The 12,478-nt window shown below is 40.9% G+C and overlaps 1 protein-coding gene across 1 annotated transcript; it reads left to right on the forward strand.

Moving 5' to 3' along the window:
• Positions 1–6,419: 6,419 nt before the first annotated feature.
• LOC128888059 (uncharacterized) lies at positions 6,420–8,160 on the forward strand. The gene has a single exon (XM_054144677.1). It carries the CDS (start codon positions 6,675–6,677, stop codon positions 7,584–7,586), a length of 912 nt encoding a protein of 303 aa, XP_054000652.1. The 5' UTR covers positions 6,420–6,674; the 3' UTR covers positions 7,587–8,160.
• The last annotated feature ends 4,318 nt before the right edge of the window (positions 8,161–12,478 follow it).

Below are 12,478 nucleotides of genomic sequence, written 5' to 3' on the forward strand. Positions count from 1 at the left end.
TTGTCTTCGATTAAAGAGCTAAAGCTCACCTTATCTGTATTTAATTGGAAAAGAAGGAATTTTGGGATTCTATAATAATTGTCACTAAGTTTGAGTATTAACAAATATAATTATGAAACAAAACTGAGTTTGGGATTACTTACAAACAAGAATAAAAATTATACAATTGAAAATGGTTTAACAATACCAATCGTTGATCTTATGCTATCGGCGGCGTTGTCAGGTTGTCCCGGGCTCGGCTGTGGCGAAGATCTGGTCTGGTTGTACACTCGCGACACGGGACTCTAATAATTGGCGAATAATAAACGTCGGACTTTCGTAGGAAACTCCGCGATGACTCTATCTTTAGTGCGTATGTTCTCACTTACGCGAACTCTTTACTCAGCTGGAGATACGATACACGATACCTAAATGAGACTAACGTGAGAGATTAACCTGTCCGCGACTACAGAATATACGAAAAGAAGCGTCCGTGGTCGTGGCCACGGGTTTATATACCCCCAGATCCTCGCAAGGCACGATCGTAATTTCGAAATCTTAATTTCTACATTTCCGAATCTTGGACACGTCGCAAGTTCAATGGCCGATTCGTATGCAACGGCCTAACATCGCTGACACCCGTTTACTGACTCGCGGTTTGCATTATTTCGTTCCCGAGGAACGATTTCCACATCGTTTACCGAGCGCATTCCTTAAAGTCTATTGATCTTAACTATTCGCAATAAGCGTTCGATGAAAAGGGACACCGGCAGTGCCGGATGTAACATGCGCAATACTTTACCAACAGATGGGATACACAGGAACGAGAGTGGTATCGTAAATTTGGATACTTTCGAGGGACCTGGTACTCATTAGATTGCGTACGCAAAACGGGGAACTCGCATCATATATTTCGATAGTTTTGGTAATCTTCAACCGCCAAGGGAACTGATACAGTATTTCAAGAATAGTGTAATCGAGTATAATCACAAACCTTATCATCGAGGCCATCACCGCGAAACGTTCCTACCGATCGATGTGTCAAAGATTGTAATATAATATTATATGTCGCGTGTGTACACGGGCATGAGTGCGAGGAAGAAAATGCTCGGGTGCGAGAGAGAGGGAAACCGCGAGGCCCGAAAAAACATCTCCACACCTGCGCGCGAAGAGGACAGTTTCCACCACCCTTATGCGCTTATTTCGTTACATGTAAAATTTGCGTTTTTCTTTTTTTACCGATCACTGATAATTACCGACCGATGGTGTCCCCCTCTACCTTAACGACCGTAGGAAATAATTACCGATCCCCGCCCCCCTCATGCCCCTCCCCCTCGCTCCCCCCGCCCACGGTTCCCCCCTCCTCACACCCCTCGCCCACGGTTTCCCCCTCCCCCGCTCCCCCCTCGGAGCCCCATGGCTTAGAACCGGCCTAGCTATACTACTCTCGTCCGTTCGATTTATCGTAAATTAACAATATTATTTGTGGTAACGTGAATAACTGTGACTGGCACGCTTTATCTATCAATCCAAATATGATAGGGCAACGATTGGGAGACACACCTTAGGAAAACCCAAAGTTGGTTGTACAAAGACGTCTGAATGCCTATCCACATTCACACGAGATTGCACGTGTTTTCTTAAGAGACTGCTACGTTTGAAACCGAATACACACAGTTTGGTGAAGTGGTGAGCGCGTTCAGGATTCACTTCGTGATCAAATGCACGATTGTGGATTTGTCGCAGCACCTTCCCATTCGGCCGATTTCTCGGAGGAAATGTTCGGGTGGAGACTTGTACGAAGCCGAAACCAGGTTTTGACACCTAGGAGTTCACCAAAGGACACGAATGTGAGCTATTGGTACTCTCTGGTGACGGACGCCTGATTCCAACAGTGCGAATCCGATCGTAATTTCCGCGGAATCCTACTGTGACAACTTACCCCTAAAATGCTTACCTCTCACCCGTTCCTTCAGCAAAAGAGACCGTCTCCCTCTCGTTGCATACCTTCGTTACTTTATCGCTTTTGACTACTACGTGGTCACGCCGGATTGGTGTCGTTACAAATCACGATGCAGCAGTGCCACGGCTCGGTTTGTGCACGTGACTCCTCGGTTTGAGGCGCGTATGCAAGTAACTAAGTTACTTGATCGGTTTGATCACTCGATTGGATACCGGTTTTCGCTGAAGGATTTGAACGTGCTGTCGCGGTCGCTTCCAAAACGTAGAGTGCCAGTCCTAGTTCTCGCATCGAGCTCCTTCGATACGGAATCGAGTGGGATCGATGCGCACGCATCCTCTTTTGGTAGGGTATTCACTGATCTATATACTATGGATACGGGATGGCTTGCGGCAAATTGAAGCTGGCTTTCGTATGGTGCGCCTCCCCCGTCAGACGATTGGACTTTATTCCCCTTTACTCCTCTTCACCCCCGTGACCACCCGTGACACTCTTAACTTTGTCACTTTAAAATTCTACGCTAGATGGTGCTGATGAAATGTCAATTAACGTCACCCTAAGGTCGGTAGGTGGCGTTGATAAGAGATTTTTCGCTTAACAGTTTTTGCCAAATTACACATTGCGAAGAGTTTTAAAAAATCTACAAACGATCAAGAAAGCACAGGAGAGAGGTGTAGTGTTCGGATCTTGTGGAGGTGGATGCAGGTTGCAGTGTAGAGCACTCTACGAAGAGAGTCCAAATTGAACATAACCTGCCCGGGGGAGGGGGTCCTCCGCCGGGGGGTACGCATCAACGCGCCAAGGAATGGCGGAATCTGGACCGACGCCGGTAACTCGTCTGAACAAGCCAATACGATTGGTGTATACGCCAATTGAAAAGCTGTCTGGAGCCAAAGAGGAAACAAGAAAGTCAACCAAGAGACCAATAGGTTACAGGGACAACTCCTCGGAAGAGGAATGCGGAATTGAATCACTAGAAAGGAAAACTAGAAAGATACGCAGTATAACAAAGAATAGTGAGAATCAGTCCAGAGAAGAGTCGAAAGTAAAGAATAGCAAAGTGAAAATTGTGGGATAAATATAGATAAAACCAAGGAAAGCCAGGAAGAAAAAATATATAAAACTAACTCGAACGGAAAAAAAGAAATAAACGGTAAGACAGACACATTATTTACTGACAAAAAGATGGAGGAACACGTGGATACAAAAACGCCACAAAGCGAAAGAGTAATTATTAGCGAATCGACTGAGGAAAATAACGCGATTAAATTTTTTGAAATCAAAACGTTGTTTAAAAATAATTGTAAAGAAAAGATAAATATAAACAAAAAAACTAACTACATAAAAATCTTTAAATTTTTCAGAGAAAACATTAAACACATAGAATCGATAAAAATGATTAATAAAAGCTCCGCAAAGATTAGGGCTAAAGGGGACGAGGACTGTAGAGTCATTTTCAAAAAATACGAAAACGTGGATAAAGAAAATTTCAGGTTATCCATTCCTAAAAGGGCGGAGGAAAGATGGGGAGTCACAAGGGTGTGGTCCTACTCCCTAAAGGAATTAAAAGAAGAGATAGTCTCGGGACAGAATGTTCTCTCCCTGGAACGGCTGAAAAAAAGGGTTTGAATGGAGGGAATCTCACCTCATACTGATCAAATTTAGCGGTTGTAGCCTACCGACAAAGATTATGATAATGGACGGGATGCTGTCCCTGAACATATCACCGTTCATAAAAAGTGTTCGACAGTGCTTCAACTGTTTGCGTTATGGTCATATCAAGAAATGGTGCAGGTCGAATACTAAAAGCTGTATTAACTGTGGGGAGCAATTCCATGGAGAATGCCACAAACAGTCAAAGTGCAATAACTGCGGAGAGGAACACACAGCTTTAGACAGAAGATGCGTTTTCTCACAGTTAGATACTGCTACAAACAAACTAATAGCCTATAAAAACTGGTCATTCCAAGAAGCCAGGATAGCGGCAAAACTGGAATTAGGACTGGCGGATAACACTATGGACACAGACAACACATGGCAAGAGGGTAAGCAAGCATTTAGTTATAGTGCAAGAGAATTCCCCCCAATGGCAGACTTCCAGTTTAACAGCCCAGATGTGTGGACGTGTTTGAGAAACGTGCCGAAAATTATCGTGAAAAACCAGGGAAAAAACTTTAAGGTGAAGTGCAACCCGAGAGGAAAAGTGACTGAGGGGTAGGGACTTTAGGGAAAAAAGGGACACAGTCTATTCTAAGAGCATAAAGCCCCTAGAATAAGTTTTCTTGGGACTAGCAGGTGTGGGGAGTAGGGGTAGAGATACCCTTTGTTACTTATTTAAAGGTTTTAAATAACATTGAATAGGGAGCGGGTGTCTAATAAGTGCATTCCCCGCGGGGGAACCCGCATTAAAAGGAAAGTTTATTTAAAAAATGGAAGACAGTAGGAAAAAAGAAATAGGAAAGGAACCCAGCATGAAGACAACGGAAGAGGAAATAAAAAAGGCTATTAACGATAAAGGAAAGGAAATGGAAATAGAAGTTGTAGAATCAAGGTAAATCAAAAGGAAAATTAAGGAAAATTAAGGAAAATGAAGATAAAGGACTATGTCAGAATTTGGAGATTTTAGAGGAATATAAGGCCATTGTACAAAAAATGAGTAATAAATAGGAGAAAATACCGGAAGAAAGGATAGAGGGAGCTATCTGTGATGTAGCTGCGGCCACGTCCAATCACGTGTTAGAAGTCAGGGAACCAACCAATACCGCAACGGCAAGGACAGGAAATAAGCACTCTCTAAAGGAAGCACAGACCTGCCCTCTGAAGGGGAAAGAGAAAAATGAAATAACGGTTACATCACCTAAAGAGGGGAAGGAGGAAGACAGATCGAACAAAGATCTTCAGTTGAAAATAGGAAACCGAGAAGATAACAGTCACGAGAACATAGGAATACCAAAGGAAACCCAGGAAAGATTAAAAGACAACGAATGGTGGTTTACCAAAAAAAGGAAGGTAGATGAAAATAGAGAAGAGTGGGAAATACAGAAGAAACAGGTAAAAAAATCAAATAAATTAAAGACTAAATCAGAAGGTGACAAAACGACAAGATCACACAGGCCATACACTGACACCACGTGCATCGAAGAAATAACGTTTAGACATGCACTACTCAGAGAACAGGATAAGAATATTGATAATCATACTTCCTTATTACAGATACAAGGAATAAGCAAAATTACGAATGAAGGAAAAAACACAGAAGAATTAACAAAAGAAAACAACAAAAACAAGAAAAAAGAGAACCAAGAACCTGACAAGGCCAAAAATAATATACAAGATAAGAAGTTAATCCAACTCTATAAAAAGGATTTATCAAACAAGGAATACACAGTTACAGTAGGACTTAAAAAAAATTTATGTCCAAAAACAAGAAAAATAATTTAATCAAAATTTACCGTTGGATCAGCCAATATAAGCTAATACCAACATCAATCAAAATGGTAGAATTTAACAGAGCGGACATAATTTTGTTACGTATACATTAATTTTATTTTATCTACCCTTCTGGAATTTGGAGCTCGGTCTCACTGGAGTGCATCCTGCAGCTGCATCCTCTTAATATCATCTTTGACTCGCGTTGCGTGGGATACTTTCTAATCTACCCTTTTCCCAGGGCACACAGCTGCCGACCTCAGAGCAACGAAAATCCTAACCGTCAAATTTCCTAATATGGAAATCACTGGCGGTTCCCCACCAACATTTAGGGGTATATAAACCCACGATTTTCGTTGCTCGGGGGCTAGTACGAAAGAGATACTCGTTAGAGACACATTGATCGTCTGTAGAGTAGCAGCACTCTAGTGAGATCGGGCTTCAGTTCCTTTCGATCATCGTTACCATATAGATCCGCGAAGACGGTTTTAAAATCTATTACGACCATAAAAGTACTCTCGACCCCCGCTTCGCCAGTGCGTCAACACCGCGCAACACTTAGGTAATCTCAACTTCATACACTACCCGCGACAACACGACAGTGCACACTTGTAATTAGTATAGTTATTTTTGAATATATACTCTTTGTGTAAACTTAAAAGTCTGTGAGATTAATCATCAAACCTTTACTTTGAAATCACCAATCCTAGCCAGTGTAACGATCCCACAACATAATAACTTTACCGCACGAGTTATTATTCTATTAAATTAACAAGTTGCGAGGCTTTATTAACGACGCGTGTTACATTTTAACGATACGATTTAGTCATTGTGTACTCAACCCGAACTCCTAAACTTAACCTATCCTGCGGTTAACCTTTACTGGGAGAAACCGATTCCTGCTAGCTATCTGACTTCGCGCCAGAGTCGCTGCACTTTTTCCAACAACCTCACTGTTCGAACCTTACCCTACAGTTACCCTTTACTGGGAGATACCGATTCCTGTAGCTACCTGACCGCGTCAGAGGCGTCTCTGCGTTTGACTCCAATAACCAAGACAACCAAACACCTTAACCTACGGTTACCCTTCACTGTGAGATACCGATTCCTGCAACTATCTGACTTCGCGTCAAAGTCGTCTGCATTATCTACTCTATCCTCAAATCTTCGGCTCCATTGATACATACTAATTAATCGTATCGGTGCAATTCTCGAATCCATCCTACTCGCAGGGCTCACACGCGCGTCGCTATCGCCCTGGGTCGTAACAATTTACAGAAACAAAGAAGAAGCGAACCTCATAATCATGGCTGGAGAAAACGATGACAGCAAATGCTATGCGAGTATGCCGTACAGGAAAATGATCAGAAAAGGTGTTATCCACGAATGGGAGGACAGCATCGATGAACTGGAAGCAGAACTTATGCCGGGACAAGGAACATATAAACTTGAAAGGTTAAAGAAAAGAACATATAAAAACGGAGAAGTTAAATGGACGGAAGGAAGAGCTATTTTAATAACATTTGAGGGGGATTCACTCCCAACTAAGATGTTGATCGGCTACGGGCATGTTTGGTTAAGAGTAGAACCTTTCGTAGAGTCGGTGAAACAGTGCTATAAGTGTTACACGTTTGAACACTCCCAACAAATGTGCAGAAACAAAGTCTCTAACTGTAGAAGATGTGGAGAGGAAAGACATGGTGAATGCAACAAACAACCACACTGTACGAACTGCGCTGGAGCACACCCAAGTATGTCAAAAGAGTGCCCGATATTTCAAAAAGAGGCGAATATTAAAAAAGTAATGGCCTATCGCAACTGGCCATACAACACAGTGAAAACATATATCGAAGCCAAATCTCATAATGAAAACATGGAAACGACAAGAAGAGAATCAAAGCAAGGAAGATGGGAATTTCCACCATTACAGTCTAGGCCAAAAATTGAATATTGGGAGGATAAAGAAGTACCAAGACTAACATTTAAAGTAAATAAATGGAACGAATCACAGGAAAAGGGAAAAAGACAGGAGAAACCAAGAAATCAAGGATATATTGATTTAGGAAATGAGGAACAGGAACTAATGAACAGGAACAAGGATATAGTGGATAGGAAAAAAAAAAGAAAAAGAGAAAAACAGGAAATCAACACTTGGATTATTATGAGTATAAGGCTCCATATATTAATAAGTATGGCCCCCTTTTACAACATGAATTAGATAAAGTTCCAGAAGAGGAGGTGGTATGCGAATGTGGGAGCCTATACCACGAGGAGAAGGATATTAAGAAACAATCATACATTGAAAGAAACAACAGTAGGAAAATAATTCAACAATTAAAAGAAAGGAATGAGGAAGAGCTGTTAAATGACCTAGTCAGTTTAATATGGGAAAAGAACCTACAGAACAAAGTGGAAACGATTTTTAGTAAAACTAAATACAGGGCTAAATGAAGACCACCGCCAGAAGATGAAAGATGGGATATAAGAAATCAGGAGAACTTCGAAACCTATGTTTTTGAGGAGGAGAGATCCAAAATCAGAAAAAGGAATGATGCACGAAAGCTCCAAAAGGAAGGCTTGGAATATTTGGAAGCGGTCAGGACCTCCAAACCCCAAATAAAAAGCGATCTATTATATAAAAATAAACAGAACTGCCCCCCACCGGAAGAAAGTAGTCCCTCTACATCAAGAGGACAATTTTTAAGAGAGCTAGCTCTCAAAGTAAGAGAAGAGAGAGCTAGAATAGAAGAGGAAAGCAAAAAAGAGAAGGCAAGAAAGAATTGATTGAACGTGCTCACCATGCTGGCATCAGAACGGCTACGGGATACAGGATCACGACACCTATTAACATGATGTATATGGAAACAGGGGTAATGGAACTAGGAACAAGAGTGGAACTACTAACGTACAGATATATGTACAAATTAAAGGAAAGAGGAAATATGAGAATATGGGAAACAATAAAAAACGCCATAAAATATAAGTACTCGAACAAAGGAACAGTTCAAAGATTTGAAATAGCCTACAAAACTATAGAAGAAGAAGATCAGCATTTCTATAAGTGGGAAGAGGAAATAGGAGAGGACAACATCCAATTAGATAGAAATAGTCGATTAATAGAACCCCAGATATCTTGGAGAGCGGGACTATCAAGAAGAGATATAGAAACTCCAGAGGAAGACCTCAAAAATGAAATTAAAAAGGATTTAGAACTCGAGAAAGGAAAAAACATCGTATGGATGTATACAGATGGATCCAAGAAGGAAGGAGCTGATGCCAATGGTATCGGAGTAGCTATTCTTACAGCATTTTGAATAAAGCAACAATATATGCGACGGAGGCTATAGCTATCATGAAGGCAATGGAATACAGCAACTTGCATTTTAAAAATAAAACAACCATCATCCTGACAGACTCTATAAGTGTCCTGAAAAAAGTTGAACAAGAAAATCCTAGGAAAACGGACACACCATAGAGTTACAAACTGGGGAAAAAACTGGACGAACTCTATCAAAAAGAAATAACACGAATACAGCAAAACCAAGACAGTACAAGAATCAGATTGGGTCGGATCCCAGCACATGAGAATATCAAAGGAAATGAACGAGTGGATGAGGCAGCTAAAAGAGGATTAAAAGGTAACCCAGAAGAAGAAATTAAGATAGCAATAAGACACTTTAGAGTTAATAGAGAAATACTATTATGGAAGAGGAACGATAGGAAATTAGAAACACAAGGACAAGTTAAAGGAAAAAAATATATGGTTAGGCCAGATAAAAATATCGGAAGGAAAAAAGTTTGGTTCTGGTTCGTCGATTGGGAGAGGGGCGACATAACTTTCTTAAACCGAATAAGATCTAACCACTTTAATTTAGAAGAATCTCTTTTCAGGAAGAATTTGGTGGTATCACCAGAGTGCGAATGTGGCCACCCATGCGAGAGTTTAAACCACTTCGTATGGAACTGCCCAAAATACAAGGAGAAAAGGAAACATCTGGAGAAGATCCTTGAGAATGAAGGAGTGGACCAAAACCAAGACTTTGATTTAGTAATTAACAAAAACAACAGAGGCCTTCCTAGATTATGTTAAGAAGATTATGTTATATAAAAAAAAAAAAATAATAATAATAATAATAATAATACATAGTAAACAACTCAATAATGAATGCATAAAGGGATAACAGGAAATAGGAAATATATGGTAGGAGAAAGAAAAAGAAAGGAAAAAAGTCGACCAAATAAAATAAAATAAATAATATAAAGATGTTTATTGACTTTAATCAAACTTCAATCAAATCAAACTATCTTTTTCTACTTCGTCGACGCTTTGAAACTCTGGACGGATTCGAAGCTGGTCGGACTTGAATATTTGGTTATACGTACTTACAATGTATACCCAACCGAGGTATCGATTCTGTTTACGCCGAGCACCAACATAAAAAGGGACAGCCAGTAGATGAGAGAAAGAGAGGTCGAAACAAATCGGAGAGACTATATGTATCTCATTTTCGCTCGCTAAGAGCGAATTATGTTTCTCGCTTCATTCAGAAACAGCAGAAAGCGCCACCTCGTTTTCATCGGTCAGCCGTGTCTCTATGGGTATTACCATTTCTATGCAGAAAAATCTGCTGTAATACCGACCAGCCAAATCGGAGAGGTCACGTGCCTGCCGTCAGGGTCACGGTCAACCGTGTCTATCCCCTTAAGGGGGTAGACACCGATAATGCACGCTCTGTAATCCGACAAAATCTGGCCCGAAATATGGGTTAACTTTGCCCACAGATTTTGTCCTTATATCAGCATATTTTGGGCTCAATGAGGGCTCATACGAAAGAGGAAGGTCCAAGGAATGGCGCTTTAGTCGTGGTTGAACGATATTGTGTCGATATTTAATAAGATATGAGTGATATGAATTGTCCTCATATAAGGACAAAATCTGTGGGCAAAGCATTGCATTCCCAAAAACGAGATTCCGCCATTTTAACGATAATACAGAGCAAGTGACGTCACAAATTTAGTTCAGACAATCGATAGGAGATGGCGCTTACTGAGAACGACTGCTAACGTGATGTCGATACAATTGCGGTGTTGCCGTTCTCACAACAGCGTCTCTCTACACTGTTGCCATTTCACTGAAGTCGAAATCGCGCTTAGCATCCCGATCCCGTATCCTTACATTTGCCAGCGTCGACTCTCAGTCTCTCTTCCTTCTTCATCGAACTGTTTCTTTCTACTTTCGTCGTCGCTTCGAAACTAGCTTTGCGCTGGACGCGGTTCGATTCCGGTAGGAGTCACTTATTTTTTTTTTACAGCACATTTTTCTAATGTAAATTCCATATAAGCTTTCTAATAAAACCAAAATCAATAAAATCGGTCTATGTACAACTGAGATATCGTAATATCATGTCATGAATCTGACAGAAATTGTAGATTTTTCTTCTGATTCTAATTCTTATTCTTTTCGTCAACACTTAGCCAATAGGAGCTAAGACCATTCGTCAAATCGTCGACTCTCGGAATCACTCGGCAAGGTTCGTCGGTCGGAATTGTAATATGGCTGTCACTCATGCCGCTCGTTCATTTCTAACCTGTAACTGTCAGTTTGGATTTGTGACATTTGGTTTCTTGCAACAAGACTTTCTTACATGCATTGAGCGTACTTTTGAAACCTTAAAGGATTCAAACTGATCTCCCATTTTCTATTATTTGAAGTTATTCACTATACAAATTATCGTTGTAAAAAGAAGTGAGATCTCCATAAAAAAACTTCAAAAAAGTAATAAAATTATGCCAAGTACATGAAAAAATAGAGGACTTAAAGAGTAATCATAGAAAAATAGAAGATCCCCCTAAAAAAATTCAAGAAATTAAAAAAAGAAGTGAAATCGAAATGAGCTGCCTGTTAGATGTATATAAAGTATTTGATTTTCTCGCGAGGCGTGTTCTCTCAAGGTTCTGGGATAAGTGCCATGGGGTCGATCATGGTCCTCTTACCAGAAGGTATGTCACCTTCCCCACTCCGTGGCCAGATCCTCCTAGAACACCCTTATCTCTTTACACGTGCCACGCAGCACCATGACGTCGGGTCATCGGCCACGGGACACAACTCTGTTGGCTACCGCCAAAAGAGGTGTGTATCGAGATCTTTATAGCTTTAACCATAACATCCGCGAATCTTAGAATTCGTCGCGCACCTAGCTATCGATCCTCAGCCGATGACAGACATAGGTCTCCGTCGTCGGCATCTCGAGACCCCTGAAAAGTAAAGTCGACGTCCGAGGGTACGATGACCCTCGCACGTGTATCACCCTTACATTCGCACCGACGCTAACACGGCCAATTCTGACCTGCTCTTCACGCTCTCGGGAAGCATCAATAATTCAAACTTTTATCGGAATACATTCAAACTCCTCATCAAGCCAATTACTACTGGGTTCGACAGCTTTTCCCCTTCAATACAATCAAACTTTACCTTCCTTTGTTAGTAAACGTAACACGTTCCAATAACTCTCAATACTGCTATGTCTTGGTAGTAGACGATGTGCGGCCCAATCGTCACTTCTTACAATATCTTCTGCTAGTAGATGCACTACATCCCCATAGCCAACCTTTTACTAGTAGGAATAACATATCTCAACAGCCAACCTTTTTGCCAGTAGACACAATGTGTCTCAATAGCCAGTTATACTGCAATCTTTTGCTAGTAGATGCAACGCATCCCAATAGTCAATTATACTAAACCTGGTTTTCTGCCATTGCGGACATCTACTCTGCAATACTCCCTCCAAGCGAAACAAAGCACAAATGTAAAGAGCTAGAGAAATACAACGAGAACATAAGAAACTAATGAAATGAGGAAAAACCTAATTATAAAGAAGATAAAAGAAAATAAAAACTTGTTAAGAAAAACAAAAACATTTATTTAAATTTAACAAATATGAAACTTTGTCCGCTATACAATAGTTATCTGTATCGCTATCACGGCTCATCCGCGCTTTCTTCTTCACTGACAACATCGTTGTCGCCTGACCATTCGCCTTTCCAAAGCCGCAGTCAGTCTTTGGGTACCGTTTACGGTTTTCCGCTTTCGCCTATTATCAAATACCGATC

This window comes from Hylaeus anthracinus, unplaced genomic scaffold (genome assembly GCF_026225885.1).
Source record: "Hylaeus anthracinus isolate JK02 unplaced genomic scaffold, UHH_iyHylAnth1.0_haploid 11989, whole genome shotgun sequence".
Lineage (NCBI taxonomy): Eukaryota > Metazoa > Arthropoda > Insecta > Hymenoptera > Colletidae > Hylaeus > Hylaeus anthracinus.